Raw genomic sequence first — 25225 nt, forward strand, 5'->3', positions numbered from 1 at the left:
ATAGACATAGAACATCATGATAAATCTGGAGATATTTAAGAACAGTTACTCTGCCTTCATCAGTCCGATGACTGGTAATTAACATATTAAATTGTGAAGTTGATTAGACAGTCTATTTACATCTTTAATTAGACAGTCTATTTACATCGTTAATTAGACAGTGTATTTACATTGTTAATTAGACAGTGTATTTACATCGTTAATTAGACAGATGAGTGTATTTACAGTGTTAATTAGACAGTGTATTTACATCGTTAATTAGAGTGTATTTACATCGTTAATTAGACAGTGTATTTACATTGTTAATTAGACAGTGTATTTACATCGTTAATTAGACAGTGTATTTACATCGTTAATTAGACAGTGTATTTACATCGTTAATTAGACAGTGTATTTACATCGTTAATTAGACAGTGTATTTACATCATTAATTAGACAGTGTATTTACATCGTTAATTAGACAGTGTATTTACATCGTTAATTAGACAGTGTATTTACATCATTAATTAGACAGTGTATTTACATCGTTAATTAGACTGTATTGACATCGTTAATTAGACAGTGTATTTACATCGTTAATTAGACAGTGTATTTACATCGTTAATTAGAGTGTATTTACATCGTTAATTAGACAGTGTATTTACATCGTTAATTAGACAGTGTATTTACATCGTAAATTAGACAGTGTATTTACATCGTTACCTAATTAGACAGTGTATTTACATCGTTAATTAGACAGTGTATTTACATCGTTAATTAGACAGTGTATTTACATCGTTAATTAGACAGTGTATTTACATCCTAATGACAAACTGATGTGGACAGGTATGTTCAGTCTTGAGATCAGTATGACAAATACACTCGGACTGTAACACTAGTTTATGTATGTTGTTGGTTTTGTGTTTAGCTGGGAAGGAAAACATTAAACCATCAGACAAGGTACATGTACAATATACCCTGGGCATCGGACCTAGAAAAAAAAACACCATTGCATATACATTCATTTTTTCGAAATGTAAAATTAATTGACCATTTAAAAAAAAAATATATTACACATTTTTTTTCAAATCTTAACAGTTTGCATGATGATTTTGGATTTTTTTTTTTCAAATCATGACTTAAATGACTGTTTGCACAATGATTTATATATGAAATCTGAAAATACACCTTGAATATTTTGTTAGATTATTTTCACATGGTTGATTTAATTTCTAATGATACACTCTTTTTTTCCTCTAGAATTCTATGCGTTTTTAATCACGGTTTTCTGGTTTTTCTGTAGCTTACACTCACTGGTAGAAGTAAACATTAATTTTAGTATCTGTATCATTTTGTATGCACAGCAAATATCTCATCATTCAGATAAACATTTTCTCATCACTTTCATTTATGAACAAGTACTTTATGATAAAATGTGTGTTTCCAGTATTGTTGGAGAATAGGTGTACCGGTAAGACTTTGTCAGATATCTAAAGTTAGTAGGAGACTGTGTCATTACTGAAATTTTAGTTTTACGCTGCAGTGACATTTAAGAAAATTAGAATTTTGCTACATTTGTATCTAATAAAGCTAGTAATTCAATGTATTTTTTATATTTAAGAGAACTAGAAATACAGTTAAATATTCACATTATTTTTCATCTTCATCTACCTGGTATATCAATGTTAATATCTGTTAAATATAACCGTTATATTAAAGCATGCTAGACTTATAGCAGAAATTGTATAAAGTGTCCAAATCAGATAACAATTCAGATCTGCTTATGGTCGAATACTTTCTGGACCCAAGGGCCAGTTCAATGATTATTACAAGACAATTTCGTTAAATGCATTAATTATCAGTATGTGTTTATTTAAAAAGTGAATTATAAATGTAAGATTTCAATCCAATACAAATTCTGTTTCAAATCTAAATTATTTTGAATATTTTCATAGGTCCATTCTGATGCTTATTGCTTCTATAGAAATGTATACATATATAATCTTTCTACCTAGTAACCAGACGTCCTAGCTGACTTTATCATTGACATTGTATAAAATGTACATCCATTGACATTCCAAATCTATTTCCATCAGACATCTAAGCCAAGGTGGAAACATTAAAAAAATCCTAAGATGAAGCCTATCAACTTTGTTGCAATGAATGACCTAGATCGGTTAAATGTGGTTATATATAGTTATTAATTTCACAGGGCTTTCACAATCCAAAATTATTTGCAGGTATTAAATTCCACACGACTGGGCCTTAAAACATTCTGGAGTAAACTCTTTTATACAGTTGTTTGTATAGATATTTAGTGGGCATTTGTTTTCGCGTTATATTTAATGATTGTGAATACAGATAATTAAATCCCCCATGAATATTAACTACGGTATACCTTCTAGTAATGATTTCTTCCTATATGCCAAAAAGGCCAGAAGTATGATACCTGATGTACTGATCACTAAAATGAAGGAATATTAATTTTGGTTCCACACATCAATGACATAATCAACTTTGAAAGCCAATGGAATCAAATCTTCCAACAAATCTACAAATGCTGCAGAAAAGATTAGTGATACAGGCCCATGGGGCCTCTTGTTTGATCCAGTGATACAGTTGTTTGCAATCTACTGGGTGTATTTTAAACTGGAGATATTGTTCTTAATTTGTTATAATATAATGTTGATATTCGTATCTACTGCAGCAAAAAATGCTTCATCATTAAACATATACATGTCATCATGTGGATCTGTTAGCATTGTTGTATAATAATTAACCTACAAGCCGTTGGGTGAGAGTTCGTGTGAGAATGTCTGTCTCATCTATATGTGAGATCAATTCATCAGTCTGTTTCCTCTGTCAGTGTATACGAGTATGAAATCATCATTCTGTCCCTATGACTACTATATATGTTTCTGTACCGAACACTGTATGTCGTTCATCTGTTTATCACATCTAACTCGTATTTTGTTGTGAACAGCCTGTTACCCTGAGACCTTCCCATCATTCCATCACCACTGAGGACTCTGCTCGGGTAAATTCATCCTTCATCATTGCATCCCTTTCACCACGCTATAGCCTGTGGTAGTAGATCCAGCGCCTCAGGAGAGGGTAGCATGTATACGATAGATGTCCCTGTACCCCTCTGCATCAGTACTAACTAAGATCTTCCCCGATAACCCTATCATCAGTAGATCCAGCACCCCAGGAGAGGGTAGCATGTATACGATAGATGTCCCTGTACCCCTCGGCATCAGTACTAACTAAGATCTGCCCTGACATCCATATCATCAACTTGAATGTGTAAAATTAGAGTAGATCCAGTGGAGAGTCCCTGTATCCAAGGCCGCGGTGGCCGAGTGGTTAAGGTGTCCCGACACGTTATCACTAGCCCTCCACCTCTGGGTTGCGAGTTCAAAACCTACGTGGGGCAGTTGCCAGGTACTGACCGTAGGCCGGTGGTTTTTGTCCGGGTAGTCCGGCTTTCCTCCACCTCCAAAACCTGGCACGTCCTTAAATGACCCTGGCTGTTAATAGGACGTTAAACAAAAACAAACCAAACAAACCAAACCCTGTACCCATCCATCTCTACTAACAGTCAATGAGATCCCCTACAACCTTATCATCAGGTTGCATCTGTATCCACAGAATTGATGTTGTTGACAAAAAATCCTCATCATCCAAATTTTCATAAAAATTTCGTGTCATATCCTGTGTAAAATCTATAATGTTGATCTGTAATTTTAGAACATTCTTATAAGATTTAACTCACTATTGCTAATAACCCTATATGGAACCCTATCCTGTCTAGATTGGGTCTCCCATCACCTTGGAACCCCACCTTGTCATCATTTGGTCTCCCATCAGCTTGGAACCCTACCGTATCTTGATTGGGTGTCCCATCACCTTGAAACCCCTTCCCTGTCTAGATTGGGTTTCCCATCACCTTGGAACCCTACCCTGTCTCCATTGGGTGCCCCATCACCTTGGAACCCTACCCTGTCTAGATCGGGTGTCCCATCACCTTGGAACCCTACCCTGTCTAGATTGGTTGTCCCATCACCTTGGAACCCTACCCTGTCTATATTGGGTGTCCCATCACCTTGGAACCCTTCCCATTCTAGATTGGGTGTCCCATCACCTTGGAACCCTACCCTGTCTAGATTGGATGCCCCATCACCATGGAACCCTACCCTGTCTCCATTGGGTGTCCCATCACATTGGAACCCTACCCTGTCTAGATTGGGTGCCCCATCACCTTGGAACCCTACCCTGTCTAGATTGGGTGCCCCATCACATTGGAACCCTACCCTGTCTAGATTGGGTGCCCCATCACCTTGGTACCCTACCCAGTCTAGATTGGGTGCCCCATCACCTTGGAACCCTACCCTGTCCTGATTGGGTGTCCCATCACCTTGGAACCCTACCCTGTCTAGATGGGGTTTCCCAACACCTTGGAACCCTACCCTGTCTCCATTGGGTTTCTCATCACCTTTGAACCCTACCCTGTCTCTACTGGGTGTCCCATCGCCTTGGAACCCTACCCTGTCTCTACTGGGTGTCCCATCACCTTGGAACCCTACCCTGTCTCTACTGGGTGTCCCATCACCTTGGAACCCTACCCTGTCTCCATTGGGTGACCCATCACCTTGGAACCCTACCCTATCATGATTGGGTTTCCCATCACCATGGAACCCTACCCTGTCTCCATTGGGTTTCCCATCACCTTGGAACCCTACCCTGTCTAGATTGGGTGTCCCATCACCTTGGAACCCTACCCTGTCTAGATTGGGTGTCCCATCACCTTGGAACCCTACCCTGTCTATATTGGTTGTCCCATCACCTTGGAACCCTACCCTGTCATGATTGGGTGTCCCATCACCTTGGAACCCTACCCTGTCTAGATTGGTTGTCCCATCACCTTGGAACCCTACCCTGTCTAGATTGGGTCTCCCATCACCTTGGAACCCTACCCTGTCTCCATTGGGTGACCCATCACCTTGGAACCCTACCCTGTCTCTACTGGGTGTCCCATCACCTTGGAACCTCACGCTGTCTCCATTGGGTGTCCCATCACCTTGGAACCCTACCCTGTCTAGATTGGTTGTCCCATCACCATGGAACCCTACCCTGTCTAGATTGGTTGTCCCATCACCTTGGAACCCTTCCCAGTCTAGATTGGCTGTCCCATCACCTTGGAACCCTACCCTGTCTCTACTGGGTGTCCCATCACCTTGGAACCCTACCCTGTCTAGATTGGGTGTCCCATCACCTTGGAACCCTACCCTGTCTAGATTGGGTGCCCCATCACCTTGGAACCCTACCCTGTCTAGATTGGGTCTCCCATCACCTTGGAACCCTACCCTGTCTAGATTGGTTGTCCCATCACCTTGGAACCCTACCCTGTCTCCATTGGGTGTCCCATCACCTTGGAACCCCACCCTGTCTCCATTGGGTGCCCCGTCACCTGGGAACCCTACCCTGTCTCCATTGGGTGTCCCATCACCTTGGAACCCTACCCTGTCATGATTGGGTGTCCCATCACCTTGGAACCCCACGCTGTCTCCATTGGGTGTCCCATCACCTTGGAACCCCACGCTGTCTTGATTGGGTGACCCATCACCTTGGAACCCTACCCTGTCATGATTGGGTTTCCCATCACCATGGAACCCTACCCTGTCTAGATTGTTTGTCCCATCACCTGGGAACCCTACCCTGTCATGATTGGGTGTCCCATCACCTGGGAACCCTACCCTGTCTAGATTGGGTGTCCCATCACCTTGGAACCCTACCCTGTCCAGATTGGGTGTCCCATCACCTTGTAACCCTACCCTGCCTACATTGGGTGTCTCATCACCTTGGAACCCTCCTCTGTCATGATTGGGTGTCTTATCACTTTGGAACCCTCCCCTGTCATGATTTGTTGTCCCATCACCTTGGAACCCCACCCTGTCTCCATTGGGTTTCTCATCACCTTTGAACCCTACCCTGTCTAGATTGGGTGTCCCATCACCTTGGAACCCTACCCTGTCTAGATTAAGTTTCCCATCACCTTGGAACCCTCCCCTGTCTAGATGGGGTTTCCCAACACATTGGAACCCCACCCTGTCTCCATTGGGTTTCCCATCACCTTGGAACCCTACCCTGTCTAGATTTGGTGTCCCATCATCCTTGGAACCCTGCCCTGTCTAGATGGGGTTTCCCATCACCTTGGAACCCCACCCTGTCTCCATTGGGTTTCCCATCACCTTGGAACCCTACCCTGTCTCCATTGGGTTTTCCGATCACCTTGGAACCCTACCCTGTCTCCATTGGGTGTCCCATCACCTTGGAACCCCACCCTGTCTCCATTGGGTTTCCCATCACCTTGGAACCCTACCCTGTCTCCATTGGGTTTCCCATCACCTTGGAACCCTACCCTGTCTAGATTGAGTGCCCCATCTCCTTGGAACCCACCCTGTCTAGACCGGGTGTCCCATCACCTTTGAACCCTACCCTGTCTAGATTGGGTGTCCCATCGCCTTGGAACCCTACCCTGTCTAGATTGGGTGTCCCATCACCTTTGAACCCTATCATGTCTAGATTGGGTGTCCCATCACCTTGGAACCCTACCCTGTCTCCACTGGGTTTCCCATCACCTTGGAACCCTACCCTGTCTCCCCTGGGTGTCCCATCACCTTGGAACCCTACCCTGTCTAGATTGGGTGGCCCATCACCTGGGAACCCTACCCTGTCTAGATCGGGTGTTCCATCACCTTGGAACCCTACCCTGTCTAGATCGGGTGTCCCATCACCTTTGTCTTTTCCATAAACAATGAATATCCTCCATGTTGTTCCCATGTAGTGTCTCTCCCTACTCCCAGATAGTGCCTGGATCTGCCACCCACCTATATAATTAATATGTGTAATCAGCATGTGGTAATTGGTGTATTATTGTAAACCTGCCTATTTCCAACCACTGTGTACTCTGACCACCAGTTTCCTTTTATAAGCCAGTACATGTACATAACCTGGGCCATTTTGGTTTATTGCTGGACGGTTGGGCTAGAGATGTCTGTTTATAAAATAGGGACAGCCCTGTAATGATCTTATGCTGGTTCCAGATGAGCCTGGACAAAGACAGTTCTGTATTAACAATACATATACAGACTTTCAAGATTAATGCCTTAACTTTACTTTGAAAAAAATTGATGAATCTGTTTGTCTGCACAAATGAACAGGCCTGTGGTTCCTGACAAATGTGTCATGTGATGTATGAGCATCTTTAATTAGAGACACGATTTCACTTGGTCGGAATATTTTTCAGAATTGATAAAGTTATTTGATTGTGAAAGACAGTACAGGCTTAGTTTTACAGATTTTACAACAAAAGGTCAGAGTACATTTTTAAGTGTCCACGTAGAAATATAAAATCATTAAATGTATGTTGATGTTATTCATGCATTGTGTATAGAATGCTTTAATTTACATATTAAATATTATTTATTAATAGCAAAATTTCCACACAAGCTTAATTGATTATGTGTATGTCTCAGTATCCAAATTAACATTTAAATTTTAGAAAGTTCACCATAAAATTTGAAAGAATCATCATTCCATCCCTACTACCTGCTTTTAAATACATGTTTTTATCATCCATGTGACAATAAGAAATATTTGGAGTTGAATGATAGTATATCTACCTCATCAAAACACCTATTAGTTAATGGTAGTATATCTAAATCATTAAAACTCTTGCTAGTTAATAGTGGTATATTCCTCATCAACACTGTTGCTAGTTAATGGTGGTATCTACCTCATCAAAACTGTTGCTAGTTAATGGTGGTATCTACCTCATCAAAACTCTTGTTTGTTAATGGTCAGGTATCTACCTCATCAAAACTCTTTGTGTTCATGGTGGTATCTACCTCATCAAAACTCTAGTTTGTGTTAATGGTGGCATCTACTTCTTCAAAACTCTTTGTTTGTGTTAATGGTGGTATCTACCTCATCAAAACTCTTTGTGTTCATGGTGGTATCTACCTCATCAAAACTCTAGTTTGTGTTAATGGTGGCATCTACCTCATCAAAACTCTAGTTTGTGTTACTGCCGTGATTGCCTAACCGTTGACGGTGACGGTGATGTACTTGTCGCGCAACTCGAGATAGTGGTGTGGGCATTGGTTGCAGTAGAATGACAAGGCGCGATCTGATTGGTTATGTAGGCGTGGCTAATCTCGCGTGATATGTGACAAGGCCTCCATCCTGAACTCATCGGGTATTGTCTCCCGAAATTAATACGTGATTCCCCGACGAGTTCCGGATGGCAAGGTATTGTGATTGTGATAAACATGGCTGCTCGAATTGCAAGTGATAACTTTATCGAGTCGATTGACCCCGGCCTCCTTCCTTATAAAGAGGAAATATACCGCCATGCGGTTAGTAGCGAAGAGACATTGAGATTTTTGCGCCCACGTGAGGTTAGGGAGATGGCTATCCCCGAAGTCTACAAGAGAATGTTAATCGATCGCATCGTCAAATTACAAACACCAGAAAGCAAAATCAAAATGAAGTCGGAGGCAGGTAGCCCCGATGGTGCTCCAACCATGGCGAAGCAACCAAAACGACTTGACTTTGAAACACACGAAGTCGATAAAAACCAAAAGAAAGTTGGAGACAGCGATAGGTTTGATAGCAGTACCCGACGACCTGACACTCCTAATGTCAATGATAAGAATTATCTCGACAACGAGTTAGATAAACTTAGGGATGAACGGGACTCTCTTCACATTCTTCTCGTCCATAGAAAGAACAGTCTCAAAGACTTACATGTCGTACCGGATTCGTTACATCCAGTGGCGATCCCGGGGGGAGTGCTTACCAAAACAGTGTGCGACAAGTGCCATCATAGGGGACACAAGGCCACGGGAAATAGGGGCGGAAGGGCGTGCCCATTTGACAAATGCCTTGGTTACAACTACTGTGGCATTTTGGCTAAACACAAAGATTACAAGGCCATGATCCAAGAGGTAAGTAATAAGGGAGAAAAAAATGGGGTAAGAAAAAACTGAGAAAGAAAGTGTGGGTGCATTACCAGGGGATCAAAGTGTGGATCACAATTTGTTCTCCATTTTCAAATTCCATCCATGTTATTTATACATTTACAAAAGTAATCTTTTAGACTTAGTACTTCAACACATGTAGGCTACAGTGCAGGCCGTAGGAATGAACACAAAGTCACCATGTGCCGGTGTTTGATTTTCTATTCAAGGGGTCAATCACCGCGACTGATCACCCTAAATCCCTATCAGGGATCATGAACACGGCGTCATCGCGATCCCCGGTGGTAATGTGTTCATCAAAATCCGCGGTGATCGTTTCTCCGTGAAACATCAAAGCAATTTGTCCGCCGCGAATCCTGATGAGGCAGCCCCGGAGGGCCACGATTACATTCAGCCCTCGGTTTTACCTGTGGTGGTGTGGCTCTCAGTTGACCATTATCGACCCTTATCGTTGTACGTGTACCGATTTTTTTACCGCTAGCAGTCGAGACGATTGGTAGATTTTGTGACTTACATGCAAGTGTCCTATCCCTAATGTAAGACTCGAATTCGAAGTGATACGGTTCTCCGTGACGATCATGGGTATAACTAAATAAAAAAAACATCTGGATACCGTATAGTGAGTCTACGAAATTCCCTTAACGTCTCAATTGCTGCTGTTGATAAATGATGTGGTTAAAATGATCTGCAATTCAATACTTGTATATAGGCCTATGCATTTAGTCACTACTGATTTAGCTGACCTGTTTATAGATGGCGCTTTGTGCATGACCTCAGATGCCATGACCTCGGAGAGGCCACATAAGGGGCTCGTTATTTAGTGAAAGATCTCGTACTTATTTTTACGTGATCTAGCAAAGTCCTTAATTGCATAATTTAGTCATCACACATATCTGAAGTATATAGCTAGTAAGATGTCTGTTTGAGAAATTGATCCATATACGTGTACGACCTGTGACGGATGAGAAGACGATAAACATTGATAAGATCATTATTTGTCCTCGCGGGGACATAATGTATGTTTTTTGTTTCGTAATTGTTTGAAGAAAACCAAATTTTATCCTGAATAATATAGCTTATAATTATTTCGTCTGACTTTTTGTAGCGGGTTTCATACATAGACTGTATAACTATTTAAACATTTCGTAGTTTAAATACACGACTTTAAAGACGTTGTGTGTTTTCTTACTATCATTATTATCAGGGACGATTCCGGGGTGGCTAATAGCATAGACATACACTTGGGCGCATTCAAATTACCGGTAGATATATAAATCCATGCTCATATTTTCCAAACTATATATACAGTAGTTAATCAACTTCATTATTTCATTAACAGCCAAATTGTCACAGCAAAATCATTATGCGAGGTCTCTTTTTTTTCGATTACATGCATGATTGGAATCTATGTGTGTATACTATAAATGTTGTGTATATTGTTATTTGAAATTGTCAAATAGATATTGTTTGAAATACATAGAATACAGAATTATGTGTATGTATAGTCCGATGTGCTCTCTTTATTGTGAGAAAACAATACATTGGTGTATGTAATAAAGAAATCTATAAAATACATTTTAACATATTTCAATTAATTATAAGCATAACATGGGAATCTTTCCCGTCCCTTTTATTTTGGAAGCAAAACAAAATAACGTACTAACAATACAGACGTCACCATTACGATCAAGACCTAACGTCCAAACAATGTGAACTATTTCGTCCTTTCTCTATCTATAGACCAGTCTATTTTACGTCCAACGAAGCCTGATGATAGATCATGTAAAAAAAAAAAAAAAAAAAAAATGAAATTTTCCATTGAACTGGTAGGTAACAAAGGCGTTCCAGAAGAAAATATTTACCTTCTGTGAAGAGAATGTCGGAGATGAGTATATAATAGATATATTATATCATTATCGTGGTTTTGTTTTACGGCAATCATTGAAAATTCGCTAGGAAATAATATATTCCAAATCATTACCGTTTAAAACCAAATGAAATCAAACTGAATGATCTATTAAACGGATATACTTATAAATGAGTTATAAATGGTGTATCATTATTTTCTAGAAAAAAAATCTCTATATCGCGTAATATAATCATAATTGAAGTTAGTGAAAGCGATATAGATTAATTCTCTATACACAGAACAATTACATGCCGTGTAATTACCGTTATAGAAATGTTTTCACCAACTGTTAACACCTGTCAATCACATATTTTAATTACAATAGAGAGTATACCTGTTTCGCAATGACCCCATCGGACCCCTATGGGTTTTTTTTACCTGAGGGGAGTATATGTTGTTATCCAGAAGGATTTTAGGCTGTAGTTGGTCGATGTCTACTACCTGTATCTCACATCTTACTGTAGGATTTGTTTTGAAATAAATAAATGAAATTACACGTTTTAAATCGCAACAATTAGTGTTCGTGTATTATCTCAATAATTAATAACAAATACACGGGATAACAGCTACCGTAATTATTTAAGTAAATATAAACTAAATATTGTGAAATTATACCCTTATGTTTTGGGCGACACTCTCATAAATCCTAGCGTAAGACTTTTTTACAGCCAATTAATTAGACAATAGATTGCTGGGATACCTGCATCGAATGGGGTGGACAGTTTACCTGATGACACACCATAATCAGGCACAGCCTACTATAGCTCCGCCCACATACTCTCAGATTTGTTGCCACAGGTGTGATTGACATGTCTAGATGATTTTTACAAAGGACATCGTCGAAGTTTTAATCGTTTGCTGATGTCACTGCACGTTAATGAAATTAATGTAAAGGCTATAAGCAGACATATAGATTCGCTTGTTATCGTACATTGATTGATATATTTAATCAGAAGACAGTTACCTGTACAATAGCAAACTCGTAGAGACTCGGCAAAAATCAGACACCGCAGATCGTTAGTACCGACCGCAGTGTAATTTAATTAGGGTGCATGTGATTATTTATTTATTACCATATGTCGTTCAATTAACGCATTAAAATCACAGACACATTGTTGACTTGAACATTACAATAAGCAGACATCTGTCTCCGGCCGTATCTTCATCTGTGTACCATTGTCGTGGTCATTTATTTGCTACATAAAATACTGTGTTATCGGACATAAACATAATATGTCGTTACTAAAACCAAAGACATATACATGTCTCTGCTAAAACATATATATCATGTGGCATAAAACTTACTTGTTGCTAGCCACATCGTCATTCACAATATAAAAGTAGTACGCATTCAGATATTTTCATTTATATTTATAACGTACCCGCATGTGAGCCCACAGGCGGTTGCATAGAAAATATTACTTTCATTTTTTTTTATGACAGTGGTATGTGTAATCTGTTAGCGCCTGTGGTAGGACTGTGATCTAAAGTTTTCTGGCTGCAGTTCAAAGGAACCTTGCAACTTACCTGTGATAAAAATCACGACTTACCTGGCTGTGATCGGATGACATGCTGACAAACGGTGATGAGTACACAACTAAATTCACACATGTTCCTAATGATTTGATAGTTGTGTAATTGTCTGTAGCTAATTTCAGGTATCAAACGTCATTTTTTTCGGCGGTATTATCAAGCACTAGCAGGAAAATCAAAACCGAGAGTAATATGCATAGAAAAAATATTGGGAGAAAGATCATATGGTGGGTTAATTTATGTACAGTAAAACTCGGATAAGTCGAAGTCGACGGGACCGAGCAAAATATTCGACTTATCCGATGGTTCGACTTAACCGTGTCCGTTTGTATACAGAGACAAAACACCCGACTATCATCGTTTGTGTGCATGCAGAACTGGTGCTTGATAACATAGTCGAAAATAAGCAATAAATAATAACAAAGAAATTAATTAATTGTACATGATAACACTTATTCCTTTATCTAATAAACAATATTGTGCATAGTTACAGATCAAAACAAAGTTCGTGCGTAAAATCATCTTTGACATAGATACGCGATTTACACACGGGAGTCGTACAATGACAGCATGTACATGTCTGTGATATTTAAATAAGACACACTAAAAAAATCCTCATCCTTGCACATGTTTCACTTTGTATCCCTAAATGATCGTTTCTTTAAATATCGTTATTAATAATACCGAAGACGAGTTTAAGTTCTTTATACTAAGCCTTTCGGCTCAACTGTAGGCATATGAATATTCGAGGTCCGGACAAAAGCCCCCCCCCCCCCCCCCCCCCCCCCCGGACATTAGCCCCTAGGACAATAGCCCCTCCGGACAAAAGGCCCTTCACACTAATATTCATAGTACAAATGTATAACAAAATAATTGATCACTTTAGCCACATATTATTCATTGTTTTGTTAATTTTACGGGAGAAGTCGTTTATAAGTTGGTAAAATTTGCTGACTAATCCCTTTGTCATTTCTGTATATCAATAAAATATGTTTAAACTTAAACTACAACACGTGTACAGTGGACCCGCGATAATCCGGACGCCGATAGTCCGGAAAACTCACAGTCCGGACGGAAATGCACGGGAACGGATTTCCGTAACGTTATTTGTACTCACCAGTCCGGAAATTCGGATTCCGATTCCGGAAGCCCATTTTGGGAACGGAGCGTACTTTTCATTAGCAAATTTCCCTCAATAATCCGGACAATTTTTTCACCACGAGGAGAAAAAAATGTCGGGGCAAGTCACCCGTGTCGACAGCTGTACAGACTATCGCTTGACACTGTGCGTAGTCAATAGCGACCGCTGCCAGGTCATAGCCCCGGGTGTTTACCTGTGTTACAATGTGTAGCTTTTGTTTTTAGAACGGTACATTGCTTTTTCTCTACGACCTAAATGTTACAGTATTAAAGGATTTTATAGTATAGCCTGGTCTTGCTTTTTTCAACTTGACGTACAATATCTATGATATTTATTTTACAGACGGCAACTTTTATAAGAACACATATTTCTATTTCGTAGTTAGTAAGAATTTATGCACAAACATACAGTGCGTGATACGATAATTAATCAATCTCAAATACATGTAATAAATGTATGATCGGTAATTAACATCATTAACGCTTGTATTTGGTAAACATGGATATCGGCTTGTAACACCGTTACGTGAAACGACGACTCATTGAAAGATGCACGTTATTAATTACACACACATTTACGTATTACGCAGTGATCACAAGAACTGGGTTGATTACACACAAATTAGTCAATAGTCGTCTGATACTTAATTAATTATATAAGCGTCACATTGTTAAGTGAATACGGGTTTAATAATTATCGGACATCTTGGGTAGTTCTCGCTGGTGTCGCGTACTTTTAAATAGATAGTTTGGGGTTTCTGGTACGTAAAAATCATAAAAAAAACATGGACTGATGGTAAGTTGTAAAATCCGGGTCTTTTATTGTATACATATATACCCTTACACATAGTGATATGTGATTATATACATGTATATAACAATTAATTTACTATTTACATCATAAACAATATCCTATCATAGATTTGTGCTGGAATTGCACATACAGACAATTCAATAACTAATAAAAGTAATACAACATATGTATGAGAAACATTATATGACTATACATAATTATTGGTTATTAAGCCATTCTAATTTTCTCTTCCTTGCAAATTTAATATATTTAGCAAGATTTGAGATATCATTTCTATTATTTCTTGTTAACAGCTCTATTAATTTGAACATGCTAGGTTTTCATAAAATTATGAGGTTTAATGCATTTCTTTCGTAATTAATACAAATAAGGACAATTTAAGATGAGATGAAATTGAATGGAGTGAAAATAGCCTTCATAGCGTAATTGACTTAATTACGTGGTGGTCTTAAAGTGTACCCGTAACGATTTGCTATTTCAAGTTTAAATGTGATTTAGGATGAAACTTAAAATGCTGAAAGGCCGACTTTCACAGCGACTTTAGTTTTAGAGTAATTGCGATTTTTCTCGAACCCAGAGCCGTTGACTACGTTTCGGTGACCTCTGACCTGTGACGTCAGAGGTTTAATGGGTCAGAGCCGTCATATAGGAAATATATATAGAAACACGTGCCTGCAATTAATGCGAATGAGACAACAATAATGAAAGTGCTGAATAAACTTTTTGACTTATATTTGTGAGTTAGTTGATAACAAATGTTACCGAAACTAAGGGCATATAATCTTCTATTATAACGTGCCATATACAACATGTAACCAGAGACATATATACAGTACAGAGACATATATGTCTCTGTATATATGTCTCTGATGTAACATCTTATTAATTTTCTATTATAACGGGCCAAATACAACGTATATCATGACATCTTACTCATTTTCTTTTATAACAGGTCGTATATAACATGTAAAATTTGAATAATTTTCTATTTTAACGGGTCGCTGTAACATATATGGCATTTGAATAATGGACCGTTTATAACGACTTACATCATATAGCCTTTATTATGAGGGCATTTGCGGGTTGTTACATACCAATATTTAAAATGTAAACTTTATTTATTTTACAACAATTGAGAAACAAGTTATATTAACTTATATTAATCACGCTTGTTGGCCCGGATGGAAGCGCGCGAGGGGCCTTACTGTGGGAGGAAACCGGAGTACCCCGGGAAAACCCACGTGGTCGGGCAGGTGACCCCATACCTTTTCACGTCCGATCGGGGAATCGCCTTGGTGAAAGGCAAGTGTGTTACCACTGTGCCACCCGACCACCCAATATTGATTTCGGTTATAATACTTCTAGTAACAGAAGTTTAAAATACAATTCATACACGATGTGAAATAAAAGTTAAAAAATTGGAATTTTTATTAGCCAAAACAGCAATAGATATGTTGCAAATACACTTGAAGATACCGTTATTTGTGATTTTCGGAAAGATTCATAGAGTAAATTTTCAACATCGTGGGTTTATGAATGAGGCAACTTAGGTTAATCATTCTATAGACAAACCTTTAAGATACATTTTTTTTTCGCTTGAAAGGAAAACGAAACCCACTGAATTCCAAAAATAATATGTTTGATTTCAACAACTTAAAAATGCATTCCCTGTAGTAACACGCAATTCTTAATAAAATTCAAGCTCAATTTACGTACAACATGTGAAAGTATATCTTCGGAACTTTTTTGAAGTACATAGAAACCAAACGCGAGAACTCACAAGAATTACCCGCGTGTGCCGATTAGAACACCAGACACATGTAGTGCAGTGACAGGTGTGACGAGCTTGTGGATCATAATTTCACACCTGGTAATTGTTTAGCGGTTATACTAACCCACTCAATTCGTAATTCTCCGAACATGTTTCTAATCTTCTAAAGTCCTGTTTTAAGTGAAGATATGACTTGTGACCCACGAATGGAAAGTAAAACCACAATGATCTCGATCACTTCATACTAATGACACAATAACAAAACAAAAAAGAAATATAATGATAATAAAAAAGAAATAAATAAAATTTGAAAAATTCATACACGAAAATTATTGCGAGTTAATAAGTTTTAGTATTAATTATGATTAATCACGATGAACTAAATTGTATGTTTTCTATATACAGTCTGTATATATATATATAACGGAGCGAAAATGATGGTTTTAATAAGAACCTATACTATGTACCTGTACATAAAGTATCAATTATATTATAATTGTTGCGAATCACTTTTATTTAATTTCAATGACAACGATCATATAAAAATTATATCTTTCTCAAGAATGTAATCGTCCGTTATCCCTGAGACCATGACATGTAAAATACCCTCGGGATAAAATCTGTATATGTAGAAGTTTGTTGCAGGCTCCAACACTGGTATTCATACGTGAGAGATTTAGTCTATTGTAGATCATGATGATTATAATATATTACTTTCTGAATTAAGTGTTCTCCATGACTTGAAGCGTGTTTTGTATAGGATATAATGCATAGATTTTATCTCGGCACTCGGCCAACCGATTTTGATGTGGTTCGCGACATCATTCTTTGGCTTTTACAAAAAATACCATGTTTGAATATCGTTTGTTTGTTCTTGGTACACTTTAACACGGAGTTTCACCACGTCAGCATTTGAATACCAAGAACTTTAACTCTGTACATGTACCACTTGTGATATATACTGAAATGACTAACGTTTTATATACATGTATGACTAAAAACAAACACATTTTATGTTAGATATTTTATTAGAAGATGTTTTTAGATAATGCAATGAACTTTCAAAATACATGTCAAATACAATTTATATAATTCATATATATTCATAAATATATATGATCTCTAGCAATATAGTCTTTGGAAAACACATTTGATTGTGTCACATGGATTATAAAATAGAGAAATGCTTTAACAGCTTAATATTTAAATCACACGCTTCAGAAAAAAAAATACGTTGAAATTTTATTGTTATCACATGAACAAATCAGCAAATATGTTTTTTATCTTCTAAAAACCACCGTACTGTCTTCTTAAATAATGTTAAATAAATAAATTGTTTATTATCAAAAATACCAAAGAAACTGTGGATGTAATACCATGTACTGACTTTCGTATACGTGAAGTATCACTATCGAAATGGAGATCATTTACAAATCGTGTGCTTTTAACATGCATCTTATTGCCGTACTCAACAAGACTAACACCGTAACATGAATTAAATAACTTCCACAATTCCAATGATCGATGGTAAAATTATGGATTTATATACATGTATTTAACTCGTTATGGTCATAAACGTGATAAAACTAACTTTCTGATAGCAAAACTTTAAAAAAATAGTTATCATTTATTTGCAAATATATTCATCTGTAAAAGATTGATACATAGTAATAACAAGACATTTCGTAACTGTCTTGTAAATCTTACCTGTGCACGGAGAATGACTTGTCAATCATTCTTATCAACCAATGAAATACGCGCAAAGCCTTTCCGCGGCGTTTGATTGACAGCAACAATGCTCACTGAGGTGTGACGAACTTCAGTGTCGTCTGCTTTGTATAAGGTGACTTGTCAATCCAACCGATGAAATTCGTGTACGGCCAGGTACCCATTTCTATTGCGTTTGATTGACAGACAGCCAAGATGGATACTATCCACCAATGACGGCTATCATGTTGATTCATCACAAAATGAAAACGTGTTGTATTCTATAAGACGCTACATAATAAAATGTACAAGTATTATGATTTTATAAAAATCATTGAAATAACATTTTTGATAAAAACAGTAACCATAAAATAGGCCAGAGTAAAAAAAAATACTCAGTGACATGATATTAATGTGAAGACATGAAACAGCCGGAACATTTAACACCCATATTATATGGATGCCCTAAGATACGATATATTGCAGGTTTTTGACTATGCAACCAGTATCATTACACATAATAAGTGTTATTCCCACTTTTGATCAGTTTCATAGGTGGAATTAGCCAGAGTTTCTATTGGCCTCCTCTGGCACACTACGATATGAAAACGTGGAATTCTCCGACAGCTGACATGTGGCATGTCGCTAAGATTTTGGTCCTAATACAATAAAATCGGGAATGACATAACACTTACATATATGGATAAATGAGATATTTATTTACCCCAGTATACCCATTTAGTCCCATCTAGGTGTTTAATTCAGTCCTTATAGACCCTCGCTTTACTCTAGTCAATATTTCATTCTGGATTCTGCCATGTTGCTAACTATACATTGTAGGTCGCGGTCGGCCTAATTACCTAATCCATGTGCGATGCTACAACTTTTATTTCTATAGATTTTACCGCTTATAATTAAGAAATTATGAATTTTTGAATTTAATATAACAGGTTTTGTGAAATAATAAGCTTAGTTTTCTTGATTTAAACTACGTTAGAAGAAAAACACAATAAATTATATGTGGTCTTTTCGGTCCATTGCGTTCCGATTCGGGTGGTTAGTCGTACTGTCACTTACAAAATGGCAGGTCAACAGCGTGAAATTTTGACTAGCGTAAAGCAAGGGTCTATACTGACGAAATAAAACCTCTAGGTGGGACTAAATGGGTGTTCTGGGGGTAAATACATATCTCATTTATCCATATTGGTAAGATACGTGTGATTTCACACCGGTTTTACTGTATTTACACCTCACATCTTAGCGGCACCAAACGGTGACGGGAAATTCCATGTTTTCATAGAGTAGTGCGTTCTGGCCCTACAGCAGACATGCAAATTATATCCTTACTTGGATGAAAGTTGTTCGAAATGTTCATCAATCCGTGATTCTTACATCTACTACACAAGAAATAACTTCCATCAAATCTACTTTCTTTTACCGGTCAGCGACACACAGCGGAATCTTTACAGTTCTTTATATCTAAATATACTACACATTATCTATGTCCCCTCTAGACTACGACTATAGTGACAAAATAAATAAATATCACATATTTTCAAGCTAAGTAAAACTGATGTTTAATTCTACGGCATTTATAAGAGCTGGAAACAATTAAAACCAATGGTAAATGTAAAGTTTCAATTACGTTATACCGTACGTCCCTGGTCACATCGATCATAGCGTTGATAGGTATCAGTTATATACATGTAGTTAGCCTACTCCATATCGATCCATATTACAGGTAAATTTTATCGCATGAGTAAGCACCGATGAGTCCTGCTGATCCACTGTGATTCTCTGTGATCCTCAGTGTCTCGATCGCGGAGGTTCACCGCGGCACGCTTGGTCACCGCGATCTTTGATGATTTAACCCCGGTGATTGATTGGCATAATTGGTCTATCACTAGGAAACACGGTGATTATTTCTCCATGTACACTTGTCACCATAAATCGCGGTGTGGGGGGTAGAAGTATTAAAAGCTACGGTCCTTACTGTACATACAGCCAGAGACATATATACTGTATATATGTCTCTGATACAGCCAATGAAGCTATATACGTCATATATACACATCATGTCTACATTACTCCGTAGTTTTTGGTTTCTGAAGTAAGGCCAAAAAAAAATGTTTGTTTAGGGTCAGAGGAGCCCAAAAAATTAGGGTAGGTAGGTAGGGATTTTTTTTATTGATTTTTTTTTTCTTATAAATGTAAATTGACACGATTTTGTTGTTTAAATTTCTATAAAATATTTCTTAAAATCATTTATATGCAGTAGATATGCAGTTATCTATGCTTGAGATTTGCCAAATTAGCCAGGGACTGCTAAAACAATTACAATGGTGAATGGATATGTGATTCTTACTTTGAAAAGGTTAGCAAAATTTCAGAAATTTCAAGATTTTCAGATTTTTTTTTTCTAGAAGTCAATAAAAAGTTTAGGGTCGGGGGGGGGGGGGGGGGGGGGGGGGGGGTAAAGTCTAGGTAGGGTCGGATGACCCTAAACAAACAATATTTTTTTGGCCTAATAAACATCTTTTTATTTAAAAACTGATTTGTTGATAGACTATTGCAATGTAGCTTGTAAATCTTTCATGTCTGCTTGATATAATTTGTGTGGAATTCCTAATAAATCTTTTCACAAACAAATTGTCACAAAAACACTGCTGATAAATGTATTTACATAATTTCATATTTCAGGCCGAGAAAGAAGTCGCTGCTTTAGAGAAGGATGTCAGAATAAACGAAGATAAAATCAACGGCCTGCAGACTTTCCTTCAGACAAACACAACAAATTTTGTGAAGATGGTAAAGCCCAGATTACAATTAGCATTTCTTGCCAAATACAAGGGGAAAGATGGTAACCAACTACTACAAAGAGATCTTCGTTACATCAAACTTGCTACACAGGGGAAAATCCCTAGCAACATAACTTCAATTAGCCCAGCAGAATTGGAAAATTTGATTAAAAATGGAAAGAAAACAGTTTCTGCAAAATTCAAACTTGACAATTATGAGAAGCCAGTTTGTTTCTCTGAAACCAGTGGAAGAGATTCACAAGAAACAAATGAGGTCATTCAGGTCAATGAAAGTGATTCAAGATTGTATTCTTATGGTTCACCAAGTTTATTGTCTCCGGCAAATCTGGGTATCTACAGCTACAACTCTCCTCAGCAGCAGCCATCTCAATTATATCCATATTGGTACACTGCATATAACCCTGGGGTGTGGTATGGAACTCCTGCCAGCCAGCCATCAGCATGTACAGCTACGGTTTCCAAAGCTCCAGAGACCGAAAATGAGATTTTCCCACCACTCCCACCTGAAGAATATCCACCCCTCCCCCCTCTGCCTCAAGAAAAATGTGACAATTGATCATGATTGTTTTACTTCATATAAATCATTTGCTCATTCCTTAGCAATTATAACTCAAAGATATTTTTTCATTTATCCAAGGAGGAATTAAAATAATGAGAAATTTGTTGATTGCATTAGAATCTGAATATTTTTTATATACTTGGTAGCAAGTACAATTAATATAAATATGTACTATGCTCAAAACAAATGATAATGACTTTCGTGGTTCTTACACTTGTAGTTGTATGCTTTGTTATGATGTAACATTGACCTCTGGGTCCTTTTCATTTACATATGTGTACATGTACAATGTACCTTTATCCATGTAGTAGTTAAGTCCAATATTTTATTTTATTTATTTGTTTTCTAAAGTTTGGATTAGGTATTTTTTGATGATGAAACTCAAATGTTGAAAACTTGAATTTATTTTCTTTAAACATTCATTGTATTATAATATATTTGGTAACTGTGTTGCTTTTTATAGCTCACCTGATTCAGAGAACTGGTGATCAGACTATTTTTATTTTACAACTATTAAATGTCGCACTGTAAAGAATTAGCTTCATTCAAAATAAACCTTTCTAGTGCATGAAATAATTATTTTTTTATATGTCCAGTGTATACTTCAGGCTGAAGGACCTGCTGAACTTGCATTTGACAGTCACCAAATATAGATTCTTAAGTCAAACCTTGTTATCTTGAAGATCAGTGGGTCATGGAAATTTATATATATTGATGTTCCAAATATTCATACTACGGTATTAAATCAAATAAATTTTACTTGGAATTCTTTGAGCAGGTTTTTTTTTTTGATATCCCGAGTTGGAGATCACGAGATTCGACTTCTATATAAGCATCTGAAGAGTTTGACCGAAAGTGCTCATACTAAGAAAAGATTTTTTTAATGTACGTGGCACAAATGTATATTAATTATGTACATGTACAAGGAAAGAATTCCAGAAAAATTCCAGCTAATGAATGACGACTCGATGAGGGTCCAGGCTCCAGGAAAAGGATTAAAAATATAAATATACTATTGAGTTGTCTTTGTAAATCTTTCATTACATAGATACATAGTAGTATAACTGTATAATTATAACCTATCTTACAACTGATATTAAGACATTTCATCTGATCGAATGTTCTTTGGTCGACAAATTTTCCATAGCTATCCTAAACACATTCAAGGCAAGAAGAGTTTGATTAAAAGACATACATTTTTGTATATCGGTCATTTTGAGTGTACCGATTCTGGTATTGTAAAGGAAACTCAAATAAGTTGTCTGTCAGAATGTCCAAGTCTGTCATCAGGGCCAGAGGAAACTCTGACTTAAGTCTGTGTCACAAAGGAAACTTGAGCTGCATGTAAGACATCTAGCTGTCAAAATGCATGATTGCAGATAGGTCATCACCACATGATAATGAATTATTAACACAAAGACACAAAAAAAAACTGTGAAACTGCTGTAATACAGTTCACTCAGTCTTCTGTTAGTTGAAATAGTTAATTTCCTATCATATGTCACCAAATGTTATTAAATTATGGGATTTTCCAAAACTTAATGGGGATTGGCAGATAAGTTATTATATGAACTAGTTTTTATCTGGATATTATTGTTATATATATTTTCGATTTGAGTATCGAAAAACTCTACCGGTAACCGTATTCTACTGACTGAAAAATGTTGGTCAACTAAATTGTTATAATATTATAAATTATAAATATTATAATTGATTGTGCTCATGACAAAAAAAATAACAATATTTTAATAGGGCTGAGGTTAAAATGCGACTCATGGACATTAATAGCTATTAAATAATAACTAGAATTTCAATATATACTTGATTTTCATTTTATTTAATATTATCAATGCCATATCAACTGAACATTGATATACATGAAGTAGTAGCTTTTGATTTTTTTTGGAAATTGTAAACACATGTATGCTTCAAATCTATTTCATTAGAATAATGAGTATTCTAGAAAGATCACAGTGACATGTATACAATGTACATGTGCAGGTCTGAAAGTATTGCAAATCAAATAATGACATTCTGTACATGTAATACATACTGTAAATGGTAATTTAAAGCCACTTTGTGTATGATGAAGACTACATATACTACCGGTATATGTCGGTTTGTATAATATTATGATCAGCTGCAGTTACATGCAGACATAATTAAAATTCTCAAACCGTGTTTACTTTCATGAACTAAAAATAAATTGTTCCTTGATACTTTTTTTTTCACACATAGCCACACATTTCCAACAATCTAGGAAGACATGAATTAGGAATGGCATTTAACGAGTTGACAATTGAAAGTTCTGTGAATTCATATGTAAAGTCTTTGTTTTTCTGAAGACCATTACGCATTAAATTGAAGATGTACTCGGCAACATTGTATTCTGGACTATAAGGAGGCTGAAATAAAAGTGTAATGTTTCTGGTACCAAGCATGTTCCTAAGCATTCGTTCTCCTTGGTTGTGATGGTGGAAACCACAATTATCTAATATAACGCAATCACCATTTGATAATACTGGATTACCAACCATGTTTGTTTCTTGCATATAATCATCGAAAAAATGTATCATTTCCATAGCATTTGATGGACCATTAAGTATATCATAATGTTCGATTCCAAAGTATCCACAAGCTAGATTGACAGTAAATGTTGCATTGCTTGCATACCTTTGTACTTCAACTGCTCGGGTGCCTTTGGTGCTGTGTCCATACTTTCTATTACCTGCAGTTTTTACGACAGATGCTTCATCAAAGAAATGTAGCTGTTGTGGAATGAAGTCCATAGCTCTAGCAATAAATGCAGTTACACGATTTTCATGGGCTGCTGTCTGTGTTTCAGCTGGTATAGACTGGATAACTTTCCGTGTCATCCCTAATTTGTGTCTGACTGTATGTCTTATTCGACTGGCAGATGGAACGGTCTGAAGGGTACATACGTTCCTCTCTAATAATTTGGCCCTAATTTCATGACTGTTAATTGAAGTTTGTTTAAATTTCTCATACTCTATAAACTGTAAGACTTCATCGGTAATTTTACTAGGGTTCCGTTGAACAAGTGACGGGTCAAAAGTCCCTCTTGCAGTAAAATTCTTTACGATCTTGTGACAACCACCCTTCGTTACACCTGTTTTTTGGCTGATTTCCTGAAAAGATAATCCTTTGCAATGTAGATCAAGTATTTCATGGCGTAGATTGTCCTCCGTCTGTACCCCGTTAGCGTAAAACCTCCCACACACGTTTTTCTGATAGGGCGCAGCCATATTTACTATCGAAGTCTCGCCGATTAACGCGCTTGTCGTTATCGAATAAACCCCGCCTACGTGATAGCATTGCTGTGCATAACCCCGCCCCTCCAGACGACTGACAAGATCGGTCGGTCAACTTGCCGGGGTAATACACCAGAAGTTTCGTCAACGGTTAGGCAATCACGGCAGTAATGGTGGCATCTACCTCATCAAAACTCTTTTTTTGTATTAATGGTGGTATCTACCTCATCAAAACTCTTTGTTTGTATTAATGGTGGTAACTACCTCATCAAAACTCTTGTTAGTTAATGGTGGTATCTAACTCATCAAAACTCTTGTTTGTTAATGGTGGTAACTACGTATACCTCATCAAAACTCTTGTTTGTTAATGGTGGTATATCTACATCATCAAAACTCTTGTTACTTAATGGTGGTATCTACCTCATCAAAACTCTTGTTAGTTAATGGTGGTATATCTAAATCATCAAAACTCTTGTTAGTTAATGGTGGGATCTAAAGCATCAAAACTCTTGTTAGTTAATGGTGTTATATCTAAATCATCAAAACTCTTGTTAGTTATTGGTGATATCTAAATCATCAAAACTCTTGTTAGTTAATGGTGGTATATCTAAATCATCAAAACTCTTGTTTGGGGGATGGCAGATTATACTAAATATACTTGGCTAATTAAATAAGTTG

General features: G+C 37.2%; 2 protein-coding genes across 4 annotated transcripts in view; both read left to right on the plus strand.

The window, feature by feature from the left end:
* Positions 1–25225, plus strand: part of LOC117323488 (extended synaptotagmin-1-like) — a 66849-nt gene that overhangs the window by 20405 nt on the left and 21219 nt on the right. The gene's annotated exons all lie outside the window — the stretch shown is intronic.
* On the plus strand, positions 8100–21848 carry LOC117323489. The gene is made up of 2 exons (XM_033878745.1): positions 8100–8990; positions 20598–21848. Exons 1-2 carry the CDS (start codon positions 8313–8315, stop codon positions 21270–21272), a joined length of 1353 nt encoding a protein of 450 aa, XP_033734636.1. The 5' UTR covers positions 8100–8312; the 3' UTR covers positions 21273–21848.

This window comes from Pecten maximus, chromosome 3 (assembly GCF_902652985.1).
Source record: "Pecten maximus chromosome 3, xPecMax1.1, whole genome shotgun sequence".
NCBI lineage: Eukaryota > Metazoa > Mollusca > Bivalvia > Pectinida > Pectinidae > Pecten > Pecten maximus.